The sequence below is a fragment of the Ambystoma mexicanum genome, chromosome 12 (genome assembly GCF_040938575.1).
Source record: "Ambystoma mexicanum isolate Mex_15411 chromosome 12, UKY_AmexF1_1, whole genome shotgun sequence".
In the NCBI taxonomy this organism is placed as follows: domain Eukaryota; kingdom Metazoa; phylum Chordata; class Amphibia; order Caudata; family Ambystomatidae; genus Ambystoma; species Ambystoma mexicanum.
Genome location: NC_090936.1, coordinates 1,220,339,918 through 1,220,355,880, shown reverse-complemented (window position 1 = coordinate 1,220,355,880; position 15,963 = coordinate 1,220,339,918). Strand labels below are relative to the sequence as shown.

The 15,963-nt window shown below is 48.5% G+C and overlaps 1 protein-coding gene across 1 annotated transcript in view; it reads right to left on the bottom strand.

Annotated features, from left to right (window-relative positions):
* The window catches only part of UTP20 (UTP20 small subunit processome component), a 1,390,303-nt gene that overhangs the window by 91,368 nt on the left and 1,282,972 nt on the right, over positions 1-15,963 (bottom strand). Inside the window, exon 56 of the mRNA XM_069629877.1 lies at positions 14,625-14,757. Coding sequence (XP_069485978.1) covers positions 14,625-14,757 — 133 coding nt within the window. The remainder of the gene's footprint in view (positions 1-14,624; positions 14,758-15,963) is intronic.

Genomic DNA, 15,963 nt, shown 5'->3' with positions numbered 1-15,963 from the left:
GTGCAGGCTTCGGTCTCAGCATTTGTACCTAAGTGCTTTTTTGTGCTCAGCCATTGCCTGTCTTACAATTTAGGCGCTCTTCATGTCGTTTACCAGTGTTCTGTTTCTTTTGTGCTCCTTCCCAAGTGGCGAGTCCCTCTGCTCTCTTCTTAAGTGATGGTGCCTGGGGTGAACTGACTTGGGTGTAGTGTGCCCTGCATGTGGCCTCAGCCAATCCGAGCCCCTGTGTTGACTGGCACTCGAGTGCCGCTGCCCAGTGCCACTCTATTATTGTACCGTGTAGGCAGTCCGCCCTCGTTCACAAACCATTGCCCGTGGGTGCAGCACGCATTTGGGATTAGTTATCAGCCTGGTGTAGGAGCTTGCTTCCCCTGGGGTCTTCTGCTGACCCTTTGAATGCCCCAGGGTCCTGCTCCAGAGGAAGTCGACTATACTGTCTCCTTATTAGTTCAGGCTTTGCTCTTGCTACAATGTAGCATTGTGCAGTGTGCAGGCGGGCCGTGCTGGGGGCTGATAGTTTGCATGCTGTGTCCCGTATTAATATGGCTCAGTGTGTGCATTACTCACGTGGTGTACGCTTCGAGGGCGGGCTCTGGGGGGTGGGGGTCGTGTTGTTCCCCTGCGTGTTGGTGTCAGCCTAGGGCCCGCGGGGGCAAGGGGCGTCCCACTGTGTCAAGCACCCCCTTGCAGGGGGGCCGCAGCGAACCCACCCGGCCCTGCCTTGCTTGTGAGCATCTCCCGATTTTCGCTGCTCCCACTGCCTCCGCACATTGCGCCATCTGTCTTAATGGCGCAGACCAGCTCCTCCAGCGCTCTGCCAGGGAACGACCCAGAGCGCCACACGTGCCGATGCTTAAGGACGCTAATTCGCTTTCCTGTGCGTGCAGGCCCCACTGTTCTACATTTTATGTGGCGGCTCCAACCTGGTCCTCCTGTTTACGCTCAGCGATCGCTGCACGGACCTTTCTTGCCCTTCCGTGCGCATCTGCTACTGAGCTCTCCCCAAAGCTTGGTCCGCCCGTTCTTTCTACCAGCCATTCTTCGTTACGGACTCAGCTTCCCGTCCCTAGGTACTTTGTCTTGTTGGGAAGCGGCTATTTTGGTCAGAGACCTCCGGAGCCCTGGTGTTTTCCGAACGGTATATCTCCTGCAGTTTGAGTCGGATTTGGCTCCAGTTCGCACAATGCACACAGTATGTGTTCTTGTGTGTGTGCCTACTCTTTGGGTGAGAATGCTGCGGTTGGACAGGTGGTTTCTCCAGGATTGTGATCGGATTCTCCGGAGCTTCAGAGCCTCCCTGCCTTCTACATGGCCAGAAAGCCACGCCCCCTCTCTAGACAACTGTTAAGAAACCCTTTTGAAAAGAAGTTATAACTGCAAGATTCCTCTGGATATAGTACAGGGAAATTCAGGTAAAGTTAGTAAGCCACCAGGGAATGAAGTAAGGGGGGAAAAGGTATTTAGGATGTATGAGCTAACCAGTAATTCTTTCTCGCCCCATGCAGATATCCTCCTGAGACAAGGCCTGGAATCTGAACTGTTATTTTATCCACTTGTGTTCCGGACACAGCAGTTTATAACTTGGTTGGGAGAGTAACAACTTGGAGGGACTGTGGGGGTGGGGGACTGTGGGGTTCAGCAGCTCCTGAGGACATCTTTTGAAAACAGGCCTGGCACCCACCTTACCCTTACACACCAACACTATCCCCAATATTCCTATATATTTGAGTAGATCTATCAGTATAGGAAGTACTGGGATGAGGAAGAGTGTAGGGTCCACAAAGCAAGAGAATCCTATAAGTACCGAGACGTAGGAGAAACCGATTGGCCCACTGGAAGATCTCCAAGCTGGTGCTAAAATGAAGAGGAACAGAGCCGTGCAGCTTGCCCCGCAGAACCAAATTGAGCGTTCTAGCTGCATCAGAGGAGGTATGAAACAATCTGTCAATAAAAGAGAAGAGTGACCAGAAATGATGTCAGACACGCCCTGGAGGTACCGGGAGAGACAAAGTCGGGCAGATCAAAGAAACCAAGAGAGCGCAGACTGGAACGCTTATCCACATGCTGAGGTGTCCCTGAAAGGTCTGCTGTGGACATATCCGCAAAGGCGGATAAGCAACGGGCAAGCAGCCGATTTAGGAAACTGGTACGCATGGTCTGCTGCAGACGCACAGACTGGAGACAGGGGAACACTGCAGAGCCGCTGCAGCATCTGGTGAAGGCAAGAGAGACCCAAACGGGAAGGCAGAGAAGCCCACAAACGACCAGAGGTCACTGGTAAGCACCCTGCAGAGCTCTGGGTGGACAGGACGGTTGGTGGGGTCCCCGTAGGGCGGAAGATTAAAGAAAGACGGGTCTGGGACCTACAACCCATGATGAGCAGTCTCCTAAGCCATCTTACTTGTGCCGTTACCTGACAGGGTAGTGAACCAGGTCTGCCAAAACCCCAAAAAGTAACAAATGTTGGGTCTGGGACCCACACACTGTCAGGTCCATATGAATTATGTGATTGGGCTGTGAGGGTTTAGTTATCTGTTCTAGTTATTTTGTACACATTTATACAATTTATTTTATTTCTCGGAGTGTAGTTGGTTGGTCCATAACTCTGGTTATTCAGAGTCTTGGACTGTTCCTGGCCAAGATGGTGGATTTGAGCCTGCATTCTGATTTGTCTTGGGAGGGTCTTGGTCAGTTGATGAGCATTCTAAACTGCCTTTCATTGTCCACTGCCAAGCAGTTAAGGTCAGCTTTTAAGAGCTCCTGTTTTCTGGATCTGTATCCAGCACAAAGTTTTAGGAAGAAGACCTAAGAAGGAGAACATCTCTTGTCAAGTTAACAGGAACAGAAGGAGAAGCAAGCTTAGCTGCAGTGGCGTCAGGCGAAGCAAAGGGTTCTGCCTTTACCTTTTCTTTTTTAAAACTCTTGCAAAAAAACTAATTGTTTATTTTTTATATTTATTTATTAAGTAATGGTGTAGGAAGTTGGAGTGGTGGCCTTGGGAAGTAGTTGCATACAATTGTGGAACTATATAATTTTTTAATTTTTTACAGAAGGGTGACTGAAAAGAGTGTCGGAGCTTTTTTGTTTCTTTCCTCTGAGCGCAAGCATTTTGAGGAAAGGACCAAGCAAGAGCGTCATAAGGCCACATTTCCTTGGCAACCAGGTTGCGTCAGGTTTTCCCTCTTGTGAAAGATTTTTGGCCCAAAGCAGGTGTACGGAATCCTCTCTACTCTTAGAGTTTGAGAGGGAGTGGTTGCCGGAAGATCCTAGCACGGGCTGCATGGGGAAAGTATTTCTGTTAGAAAAGAAACAGCATGGGCAACACAGTGACTGTCTTTGAACTCTGGAGACATTTTGACTCAAATCCTCAAGCGCAGGAAGCGTGGTGACGTACAAGGATACAGTCCTAAAGTTCTCAGCAAACAGCAATACTGAAAATCCAGCACAAGAACTGGCAAAGCCAATAGTATAGTATAGTTGGAACCAGTTGTGAGCTGAAAATGCACAGAAAAACGTAAAAGAGACTGCAGAAGAGCTTCAGGTACTGAGTGCTAAATGTTTGAATTGTGACAGGGAAGGAAGGAAGGTTTGAGTGTTAACTTGAGCTAAACTTGTATGTCACTTTTCTTTCTTTCTCCTGCAGATTCTCAAGTGACTAGATGTCCGGAGTCTGGGTTTTTTGTTTCATCCACTTCCCCTTTCCCTCGGGGGTGTACCGGACTTAGCTGTTGACTAATTTAGTTGAGTGTGACACGCCTTTGTGGGTCTGTGGGGTTCGGCAGCTTCCGCGGACAGCTCATGACTTTGCCTGACACACCCACAGGAGAAGAATACATTAAGCCATCTTCTTTGTCGCAGTACCTGGCAGACGAGTGAACCTGGACTGCCTGAGCAGGAGAAGAGAAACATCCAGGTCGGGACCCGCAGAACTGTGTAAACCTTAGAGAGAAGACAGAGGAAGGGAGACCTTCCCCCTGGTACTGTGCATTGCAAAAGTGAAACCTAAATAAGGTTGGGGAAGGGAGTCAATCGCCCTCCGACACTGGGAACTGTAACAAGCAGCCAGAGAAAGGCCAAGGGAAGGGAGTCATCCCCCTGACAGCATGAATTGTGAGAGTAAGTTTGAAGATTGACCAGAAGAAAGGAGTTACACCCTGGACTGGTGAGAATCGTTAGAGAGATCAGGGGAAGTGAGTCGTTCCCCTGTAGGTCTTGTAAATTACAAGATTAGTTGGATGGAAGGCCTGGGGAAGGGAACAATCTCCCCCCTTGAAGTAAGCCAAGAGGGATCAGGAGAAGAAAGCCATACCCCCCCCCCTGGTGCTCTGTTGGATCAGGGGAAGAAAGCCATACCCTCCCTGGTGCTCTGTTGGATCAGGGGAAGAAAGCCATACCCCTGCTGGTGTTGTGTACCGTGAAGCAAAGCTGAGGAAGGCCCAGGGAAGGAAGTCATTCCCCTGGCACTGTGAAAGTGTTAAGAACAAGATACCTGGAGAAGGGAGACATTCTCCAGGGACCCAATAATGAAGAAAACCATCGGGACAAGGTTTAAGTTTGAACTGCGAACCTTACAGCACCACCAGCCGGGACTTTGGGTTTTGTTTGCTGGAAAGGAAGTGAGACATTCAGTGTCCAGAGGAAGGGAGCCATTCTCCTGTACCTAGAAGGTCAAGCATCTCTTTAGTTTAGTTAATAGCATAAGGGATAGAAGGAGGCATTTGGATACACAACGGGCTCTTCCTCTTACTTGGACAGCTTCCTAAGTTCCTTATTTGAGGCAGGAAAACCCCTCTTGGAGTTAGGGAGGGATAGATTTCCTCGTTACTTTTGAGCAAATAAAAGTATATGCCAACAAACATGCAGCCTGCGTTTCTGTCTCCTCCTTCTGCACCCCTACAGTGGCCAGAGAGTGGACAGAAGAGAGTGAGCTGTTAAGTAGGAGAGAGGTAAAGTCAGTGGATAGAGCAGTAGAAAGAGAGGGGAGGATAAAGTCACCAAAGACAAGGGGGTGGTGATCGGGAGGGAGAGTCAATTAGTTGGGAGATGTGGTCAAGGAATTGACCTACTAGAACAAATAATATGTATGCCAAAGGGGCAGTGATTGTAGAAGGAACAAGTTACTTACCTGTAACTGTTGTTCTCCAGCATGGGTCTGGCATGGATTCACATGCTCATGAATATTCCCCGTCAGGCTGGGAATCCTCAGTAAAGAAAAAAATCAGTTTCAGTTTCGGTTCTGAACTGTCTTTCTACTAATAACCAATCACTGGTCTCTGGGTCATACTGCCCACAGCCAATGACTGCCCTCTACCTAAGCCCCTCCTCTGGCAGCCATCTTCAGATTTTTACCGCACGTTCAAGTGTTGGGAGCCATCGTGCTACAGCTCTTGAGCTTTTACTATGTTTTTTCGAAGAGTTTACTCTTATATTTTCGGTCAACCTAGTCTCAAGCTCCACTGATTCTACTTCCGATCAACGGGGACCCGTTTCGGAATTTTTCTATGCCCCTCAAGGGCGAATTTTCATCGAGTTTTCACTTCTTGGAGGATTCCGGAAGATCTTTGAGGCCTACCCCGGGCGGTCATTGCCCTGGACAAAGGAAACACAATGCCTGTTGGATCCAAGCTGTTTAGGAGCTGCCCTGGATGCAGATTACAGAATGTCTTCAAGGAAGATAAGCACTCCCGGTGCCTCTACTGCCTTCACAACGACAAATCGCACGTGGAGAAGGACTGTGCGTTTTGTAAGAACATGTGCGAATGGACAATGAAGGACCGTCGCGTTCGACTCACCAAATGGCTGAAGGGTGAAGAGCCCAGCAGCAGGTGAGAAGAAGAAGAGGTCCGAACGGTCTTCTAAGACCTTTGAGGGTGCTCCAGCGACGGGGGCCCAACAAAAGCAAAGCACCGCGAGTCCACGGGCACCGGGGGCGCCTATGGTTTGGGCTCCTTGGCTGCCACACAGGGAGCAATGTCACTGACGCCTTCATCCACGTGTCAACGCTCTGGCTCAATGAAGAGGAAGTGGGAGAACTCGGGTAAGCTTCGGGAGAAGCCCCGGTCGATGCAGACGGTGACAGCCGAGGGGGAGCGAGGCAGCGACCCTCCCCCTAAGGTAAAGGCCTCAGGCGCGCCCAAGGTCACGAAGGCCCTGATTCACCCAGCGAAGGAGTCGTGGCGGCCCTGGCGAAGCCTGTGGAGGCTACCCCAGTTGAGACGACTGCCGGGCCTAGAGTTTCCCTGCCACCCCGGAGGAAATCATCTTTTCAGCCCATCGAGAAGACCCCCGTGAAACCCCTGGAGGAGAAAGGGGGGGGGGACGGTAGCCATAAGGGACACAGATACCACCTCCGAAGATGAGCAGGCTGGCGTTGGTTTGAGGGAGTCTGGTCCTACGGGAGGGATCCTGAGGAGGCGGACGTAGAGAGCAATGGTGGAGCCTACTAGGAGCCACGGGCCGTGGAGGATAGGGAGGACCCCACTCTCCAGCTGTCGCTCCCGTCGCAACCGATGCCTATTCCACAGGACAACTCGGGAGCAATCTTGATGGCTATCCAGACCCTGTGTACGGAGATGAGGACAAGGTTGCCCTTACCCCCAGCGGAGGAGCCAGTGGTGCCTGGACCGTCGGGAAGCCCACCGAACAAGGGGAGGTGAATCCATCCTCCCCCTCCTTTCCAGCCTTCACCACCTTCCCCTCCACCGAGGGATGAGAAGGGAACTGAGACAGCGATGACAGGGACGGACGACGGTGGTGACGACAGGACAGATCTCCCATCACCCCCTGCCCGGGCCTCCCCTCCCGACGAAATTGGCTCCTTTCACGCCATGATCGCCAGGGCATCAGAGCTTTTCCAGCTTTGTCCCGAAGAGCAAAGAAGGAGGGTTTCCTTTACCAATGACAGGAGGCCAAGAGGAAGACCGTCCTCTCAGTACCGTTACTGGACGACATCTGGGACGAAGGACTGTCGCAGCTCAAGAACCCTTCCACGGCTCCTGCAAAGAGGGACTGTTATGTGAAGAGGTAACCGGTCCCAGATTCCACCCTGATGTGCCTTAGAGCTTAGCCGTCCCCGGATTCAGTGGTCTCCGCAGCGGCCAAGAAGAAATCGGCAGGGGCGACGGGATCAACTTCCACTTCCCCATCGGACGGCAAGGGGAAGAAGCTGGCCCCAGTTTTTATTAGCCACCATCCCTGACAAAGTGTGATATTTGGTGGGGAAAAAACACAATGTTCAATTTGTCTGGGGTTCTGGGTAATAAATTATGGCCCGCTTTGCGCAAGTCAGACTTCTGTGCATTCCCAGGGGTGTCCTCTTTTGGGAAATGCATGGGTTTCTTGTTTTCCTTGCTGGCTTCGACACCCTAGGACCAAATCTGTAGGTTGCCCACACAAACAAAATTTGCTGTGCCGAAAGGCTTGGGGTTACCAGTGGGTTACCCTTTTCCTTTTGCCCCCCGGTAGGTGGACCCCCACATGTGAGGTACAGTTTTTGTCGGGACACATGTGGGAACGAAGAAAGGTATGACATCTGTTAGGCAGAAACATGTGCAGTTCCCTTAGGGACCACTGCAAAAGGCTTAAGACTACAGGTGTTGGCAGTAAGCCCAATTGGTAGCAGTCTGTACCACCCAGATTTACCTGGTAGCTGTGGCTGAGCAGCCAGACTTCTCTCAAGAACAGTTAGACAGTATATAGAGTATACACGATAGGTACCAAAATACAGTAGCACAAGCAAACACTGACCAGAGCTTTGGTATCAAGTATATAATTATTTATTTAAAGACAAACTTAGAAACACTCCAGCACTATTATTATAAGTAAGTTCAAAAACACAGTCACTATTATCATATGTACATTCCTTATTAGACAAGTCTTAGTTAACACCACTTATTTCCAGACAGAGGTGAGCGCTTAACTAAAGATGGCACCCCAATAAGTTTAAGAAAAAGGGAGCGAAAAGGCAGAAATTAGGAACAGCACACAACACAATCCTTCATAAGCACTCAGCAAGGCAGGAAAGTCAAAGTCTACTTGTGAGCAAAATGTTCAGAGGCCAGGCTCCCTCTTGGAGAGAGTAGAACGCCAATGCGCCCAATATCACACAGTTTAAAAGGCTTGGAGAGCCTTGCAGAGTGTTCAGGAAGGAATCAGTTCAGTTTAGAAAAGTTCAGTTAGCCAGCCTAGGGCCAACCCAAGTGGTAAATTGAGGCTTTAAGAGTCACCCCACAGAGACCGTTGCGAGGGAGGCCAGGCGGACACAGTACCTTTTAAAGTGGAGAGGATCCTCAAGCGGGGGCAGTTGTTCCTGGCAGCGGTTGCAAGTCACGGCGTCGTCCAGAGGAAGAGATGATCTCGACGTGGAGGAAGGCTGAAGGTCGTTGCACTGCCAGGGAAGAAACCAGCCGCAGAGTTTTCCGGTTAAAATGTACTACCCTTTTATTTGCGGTAGTGGAGAAAACGCGGTAGTGGAGAAAACGTGGTATCCCGGTTGCCGGGGTGCTTGGCACAGGCAAGGCGGCCACAAGATGATCCGGGAAGGTGAAAAGGCGGGCAAACTGGTTATCCCCACCAGTCAAAGGAAGAAGACTCTTCGGGCTGAAGATCTCCTCTGTCGTCGGGAAAAGTGGTGAGACGGTTCAGCAGGGCTCCACCGGTGGTGTCGTCGTTGCAGGTTGGCTCTAATGATTCTTTGGTCCTGTGGCGAAGTCTGAAGTCCCAGTCCCCAAAGCCCTGCTTTTATGCAGAAAACTCCCATTCATCAGTCCTAGCTGTCACTCAGACATGCTAAGTGGTGAGCCTGGCGGCTCACCACTTGTGCCAATCACACAAGAGTGGGACTTGAGTTGCCGAGGCAACTCAGTCCAGGGTGTCTAAACCCCCCCTCACACCCCCTGTGGTACCCAGACAGAGTGGCACGACTTTTGGAGGCTTCTGTGGAGAAGCCCGCCAAAAAGTGGAACAAAGGGCTCGACTTGGGTTGGAGTCACAGAAGCGAACACAGACGCCATTTTGGAACCGAGTTTCGGCAAAAAATACCAACCAGTGAATTTATATTAATTTAATAAACCGGCGGTATGTTCGAGGCTACATTAAAAAGTGGTAGCCTCGAACAATGGGAAAATCCCATAGGAATATATACGCGATCGAATATAAAAAGTAGTATCCACTGCCACCAGCCAAAACTCGGTCGGGGGGACTGGACAGTGTGCCCCCTCGAACAACAGACCTCGGGGCAATCGAATTGCCCCGACCATTAAGTCCACAATATGATGGTTTGTACTGGTTCTGTTCACAATTTAAGACTAGTAAAGCCAATGGTGACTTTACATGCCCTGGGAGACCGTAGTCAGTCCCAGGGTATGGAGTCTATGTTTTGGGGTCACTACGACACCCCTGGGTTACTGCACGTAGGGTGCTGTGTAACCCACATACCAAAAACACATGAAGCCCTATGGGGTAAAGGACCCCATAGTCCATAAAACACATACAAAGTCAAAGGAACACCTCAAATCATGTCTAAGAGTGGGAGAAAGAGAGTCTCACTCTTAGCAGGAGAAAAAAATAAACCCCAAAAATCCAGCAAAGCCGCTGGGGGACTCACTAGGGTTTGGGAAATTAGCCTTAACAGAGAATTCTCCCTAACAACATCTGTTGTTGGGACGTGTTTCGTTGAATGGACAGAGGGAAATGTCTCTGAAATTGGCTGGAAATAAAAGAATATTCTCCGACATTTCGCTCTGGCCACCCACCGAAACACACTGCCAACAACGCATGGACTACCTTCCTGCGTCCCCCACACGTGTCCCGATGAAAACTGTACTGCACATGTGTGGGTGCACCTACCTGGGGCGCAAAAGGAAAAGGGTAACCCACTGGTAACCCCAAGCCTTTCGGCACAGCACATTTTGTTCATGTGGGCAACCTACAGATTTGGGCCTAGGGTGTCGAAGCCAGCAAGGAAAACAGGGAACCCCAAGCATTTCTAAAAAGAGGACACCCGTGGGAATCCACAGAGGTCCGACTTGCACAAATCGGCCCAGAATCTACTACCCAGAACCCCTGGCAAAGTCCAAATTTGGGGGTAAAAAAAAAACAATTCTCATATATTTTACTCTACTCACCCACGGAAACACGGCGCCAAAAAAACATGCCCTACCTTCCCGCATTCCCACAGGTGTCCCGACGTAAACGGTACCTCACATGTGTGGGTGCACCTACCTGGGCGCAAAAGGAAAAAGGCTACACAACTTGTAACCCCCAAAGGGTTTGGGGAGACAACCAACAGATTTGGGCTTAGGGTGTCCAAGTCACCAAGGAAAACAGAGAACCCCATGCATTGCCGAAAAGAGGACATCCGTGGGAATCTGCAGAGGTCTGACTTGCGCAAATCGTCCCAGAATATATTACCCAGAAACTCTGGCAAACCCCGAAATTTGGCAAAACCCCCCCAATTTGCGCACATTTCACTCAGCTCACCCACCCAAACAAGCCGCCAACAACACATGGCCTAACATCCCGGCGTTCCCACATGTGTCCCGATGCAAACGGTACCTCACATGTGTGGGTGCACCTACCTGGACGCCAAGGGGAAAGCCTAAAAGACCCCTAACCCCAAGTCTTTTCCGACAGCTGAATTTCACATTTCAGACGGGCACACCATACAGATATGGGCCTAGGGTGTCCAAGCCACCAGGGAAAACAGGGAACCCTATGCATTTCTGAAAAGAGGACACCCGTGGGAATACACAGAGGTCTGACTTGTGCAAAGCAGGCCAGAATGTATTACCCAGAACCCCCGACAAAGTGAACATTGTGTTTTTTCCCCACCAAATATCACACTTTGTCTGGGATTGTGGGTACACATTCTGGGCCGCTTCGCGCATGTCAGACCTCTGTGCATTCCCACGGGTGTCCTCTTTTCAGAAATGCATGGTGTTCCGAGTTTTCCTTGGTAGCTTGGATACCCCTTGGCCCAAATCTGTAGGATGTGCGCACGAGCAGAATTCCTGAAGTTATGCTGTGCCGAAAGACTTGGGGTTACCCGTGTTTTAGCCTTTCCCCTTGGCGCCCAAATAGGTGCACCCACACATGTGAGGTACCGTTTTCATCGGGACACCTGTGGGAACGCGGGACGGTAGGCCATGTGTTGTTGGCGGCGTGTTTCGGTGGGTGAGCTGAGTGAAATGTGCGGAAAATAGTTTTTCTTCACCACATTTAGGAATTTGCCCGGGTTTCTGGGTAATACATTCTGGGCCGATTTGCGGAAGTCAGACCTCTGCGGATTCCCACGTGTGTCCTCTTTTCGGAAATGCATGAGGTTCCTTGTTTTCCTTGGTGGCTCGGGCACCCTAGGCCCATATCTGTATGGTGTGCTCGTCTGGAAAAATCATGAAATTCAGCTGTCGGAAAAGATTTGGGTTTAGGGGTCTTTTAGGCTTTCCCCATGGCGCCCAGGTAGGTGCACCCAAACATGTGAGCTATCATTTTCATCGGGACACCGGTGGGAATGCGGCAAAGTATGAAATTTGTTGTGTTTGTGTGGTTTTCATAACGTTTCGACCCATTTGCTGGTGCCCTTTTTCACACACCCCTTTCGTTTCCCAATTGTGCCCTACATTTATTCGCTGCTTTAGGCCCCATACACTTTTGTATCCTGCACAAGTTACCTACCCTTGAAAAGGTCTGCCTGTGCGCTTTCAGAAAATGTATGCTTGCCGTTCCTCACCATATTGGTTTTCCTGATTTACACATGTTAAGTATGTCTGTTCAGGCCATAAGCATAATACTCCTGTGAACCATGGCTCAGTGTTTGGCTTGTGGTATTGCTTGTTTTGAGAGACACTACAAAAAATGTGTGCTTTCCTAACTGCAAGAGTCGGGGAAATGTAGCAGAGCATTGCTTTTCTCAAAATGCATAGAAACCATTGCCGTACCAAGCCAACCATGTCCACCACATACCTTTTTTTCAGTCATTTTCCAGCTTTTTCCCCAAACTATGGCATTTTCCCCTACCTAGTTGTTGCCCGACCTGCGCAAATCACCCCTTCCTAAACTTGGAATTTTGTCTACTTTTCAGAAATGTATGCCTTTCTGTCCTCCAATTCAGCTTTCTTACCCTTTTCCTCCATTCCGTTCATGCATGTCCAATTGGCAAAAATTGCCAAAATCGCCTACCTCTCACAAAACGGTTGATAACCACATCAAAATAATTTGTTTTTGTTTCCACTCAACCTGTTCTTGAAAGCCATGAAATTGGGGAATTCAGTACAGCAAGCCATTTGTTCCTAGCTCTTACAAGGAAAAAACCACAGGCTTCTTTGTACATAATTTTATTGCCATTTTTTGAAAAAACACAAAATGTTCGCCCTTTTTGGTTATTTTCTCTCACTCCCACTACAGCAACATAGGATTCCTGGGTGGCGTTACAACCGCCTACATGTGGGAAAAAAGGGGCCGAATTTAGCAGAGATATCTCATGTAACAGAAAAGTCACAAGGCATTGAATGGCGACATACCAAAATCACCAAGAAAGGCCTTGGCACTGGGGGGAAAACCCCATGGCACTTAAAGGGTTAAAGGACAGTTTTCAGACTTTACCTTCTATTCCTATAACCAACGGAAAACTGCAACGAGGCAGAGGAACAGAGTAATGCAGATCGGCCAACGCCAGAAACACAGGCTGCGTTCTAGTTGTTGCGGACACATACGTGTTACTGGGAGATTCAAACAAGTCTAGCAGTGAACTGGGGCGTTCTGCAGGAGGTAGAAAGCTGCAGCCCTCAGTGAGATCTGAGAGTCTGTGAGGTTGGAGAGAAAGCCGTGGAGCCGAACGGCTCAGGAACCAGAAAAGTAAGGGAAGCTGACCGCAAGAAGAAACATGCTACAGGGATACCAGAAGGCAACAGAGGGCTTGAGGGCATTTGCAGGTGTTTGGAGGCAGTCTTTGCCTTACCGGAGTCTGAAGACACGAAGCAGAAGATCCCAGCAGGGACCGCAAGAGGCACAGACGCTGAGAAACGGATGCAGCAACTGAGAGGGAAATGCAGAGCAACTGTTACCGGCTTGTCGCAGGAGAAGCAGAATATGCCAGCCAGATCCGGTGAGTCTACCCGAGGGAAGCGGGGACTCTCGGGCGTATTGGCAGTCCTGCCAAAACCGAATGGATATTAATGAAGTATATGAGAGAAAAAGAGCAAAAGACAAAAGAGTATTTTTTGGGAAGGAAGAACGGAAGAGAGGTTTGTGAGTGTATGCAATACACATGTAAAAGACGTCCTTGCAGGATAATATACCATGCAGATATAAAATTAAGAAAAGCAAGAAACTATCCAGTTTGCAGGGCTGTGTAGAGCCCACATGAGACAATCCCTGGCAACGAAGTATACCAAGCAAATAAAAGGTGTAAGGAACATACCTATTGGTGAAAGCCCAAGAAGGAGAGTATACCAGACAGGTGCAAGTGTGTACACCTAAGAAAACCCTGGCAGGAGAATATACCAGGCAGTTGCAAGTGTGTTTATGTAAGAAAGCCTTGATAGGGAAGTACACCAGGCAAGGATAATTTTAACATTGTATGGGAAATACATGACTTAAGAGGTCCTGAGAAAGACAGATCAGGATTTGTGAAAAGGCGGTGCTAATCACGAGAAGAGGAGTGAAACACTGGCAGGGGAGTATACCTGGTATCCTAACAAAACAAAGATATATCAGTTGTGTCACTTACCAAGAGAAACCCAAGCAACTGATATTGTTGAATAAGGCACCAGGGGAGGCGAAATCCATGGGAAGGAGACCATCATCTGGAAGATGGAATTCTATCCAGTTGGAACTTTTGTGTTGGAGTTATGCATTTTCCTTTTTAAACATTTATGAACCACTCAAGGCCAAAGACATTTCCCTTTTCACTTTAGAGTTTAGTATATTAGAATGTGAGGGCCAGAATAGTACTTTGAACACAGGACAGTTTTGCTTTGGATATTCTGCCGTTGACCGACCCTTCGTTTTGGTTTTAGGTTGGGAAACACCTCTTAGAGCAGGGACAGAGGCATTTTACCACCCCCTTTTATTTTAATTCAAGTCTTTGACCAAAACCATGAAACCCTTATGTCCGAGTCTCATTCCTGGCTCCTCACAGCTGTCAGACTTTGTTGTTTAGTCCACATCTCGTCACCTCATGGCTGTTGTAAATGCAACAGAAGCTTCTGAGGCGTTGCTAGCAAAATACTCATGGGGATATGTGGGGCCATCAGCTCCTGCAAAAGTAAACTTTCTGGAGCCTGTCAGTCCAGAAATGTAGAGATAAGGGCTGGCATTAATCATTAACCCCTCCCTCTTACAGATTTACCACGACAGCTAATTAATTACACATAGAGGCACATGCATTTCCTTTGATAAGGAGCCAAAACAAAGTCTTCCTTTCTTTCTTTTTATATTTAGAATTTCAATCAGCTGGCATCAACTATTTCCGTTCTGTGTAACACAGCTCCGAATATTGCTTACCAAAAGCACCTCTACTTCTGCTCCCCTCCTGCCCCCACACGCCCCCGCCACACACACACTTGTGGATTCAGACATTTTGGAAAACAACCAAACACTCTGACCAAGTCCTTGGAGATACTTACACCATATACTTTGCAAAAGGTCCTGGTGTTTGGGTAATTGGAGTATTTTGCAATCCTTTATGAGCTTGGTGATCAATATAAGGAACGTAAAGAGAAGTCTGTCTGCCGCCTTCTCTTTGGTCTCTTTCTTTATCTAGAAATGAAAGGATTGGGTCAATGATGGAGCAACAAGAACATTTACCAACTTGAAAAACAGCTGTGCTACTGTGGACAGGTTATATGTCCTTCTGCCTTCACAGATGATCAATGCTTCATCAACGTCGTGAATGTGAGATAGCTCAGTAGACTGGACTCCACCTGCTGAGATGTATGTGCAACCTGCAGGTTACTGGAGGCAATCCCCCCAGGAGGGCTGAGCCAGCATATCACCCTTCAGAGGTCAACAAAAAGACTTCCACTGAAGTAGATATGAGTGCAACAGGGCCTCTGGTGTACAATATTTAAAGGGGACCCTTTTCTTTATCTTCAGCTTGCTCCACAATAACAAATCCACCCAATTCCTCCTCCACCCACGCCACTGAGCCACGTTCAGTTTCATCTGTCTGCTTGACCTTTTCCTCCCATACTGCACCCAGACACTCTAATCTGGTAACCTCTGGAGTTATTTCCGATCTGGAGTAAACCATGTTGCTGCAAGGGAAGCCTGTGAGATTCTTCACATTATGGGGGCCACAAGCAAGGTCATAGCGGTAGTGAAGAATGGATTATTTAAAGTACTTTGTTAGATTTTCTTTTTGCTGTTTTCCCTCAATAGACATCTAAGTAACCCTCAACCTGTTGCTATTGTTTTGAACCAGACATGGCTTTTGAAGGTAAGTGTTAAAATGCATTTTCAGAAATTAATTTATTTTGAGGACCAACCTATTATGGTGAACACACACACACAGAGCACTCCAATAATTCCAGTTAGACAGAAGAGTACATACATATAGACATATTTTAAAGGCGTTTCAGATATACTCTAAGCAATGGGAACACTAGGTAAGTATTATCACACAACTACAATCCAACACATGTAGACATTCACCTTTGGGGGCTTTGCTAACAGAAAACCAACACTTCACTTTTAGAAAGAGTTATGCAATTGTAGAACCGTTAGAAGCAACGCTTTAAATAACCGTGAGTAGTTAAGCGAGAAAGAATCGATTTTCAGCACCAGCAAACACTAATAGGTTATTTACGACAAGCACTTAGTAAGTCCAGCCCTGGTAGGGAATGAGGCCTGGTGCCCAAACATCAACAGTTCAGGTGGGTTTACTATTGCATAGCGACAATAGCTATCACAAAGACTGCAGTCTGCTGTTAACTGGTACTAAGGGAAGTAAGGTTCGGAAAGTTT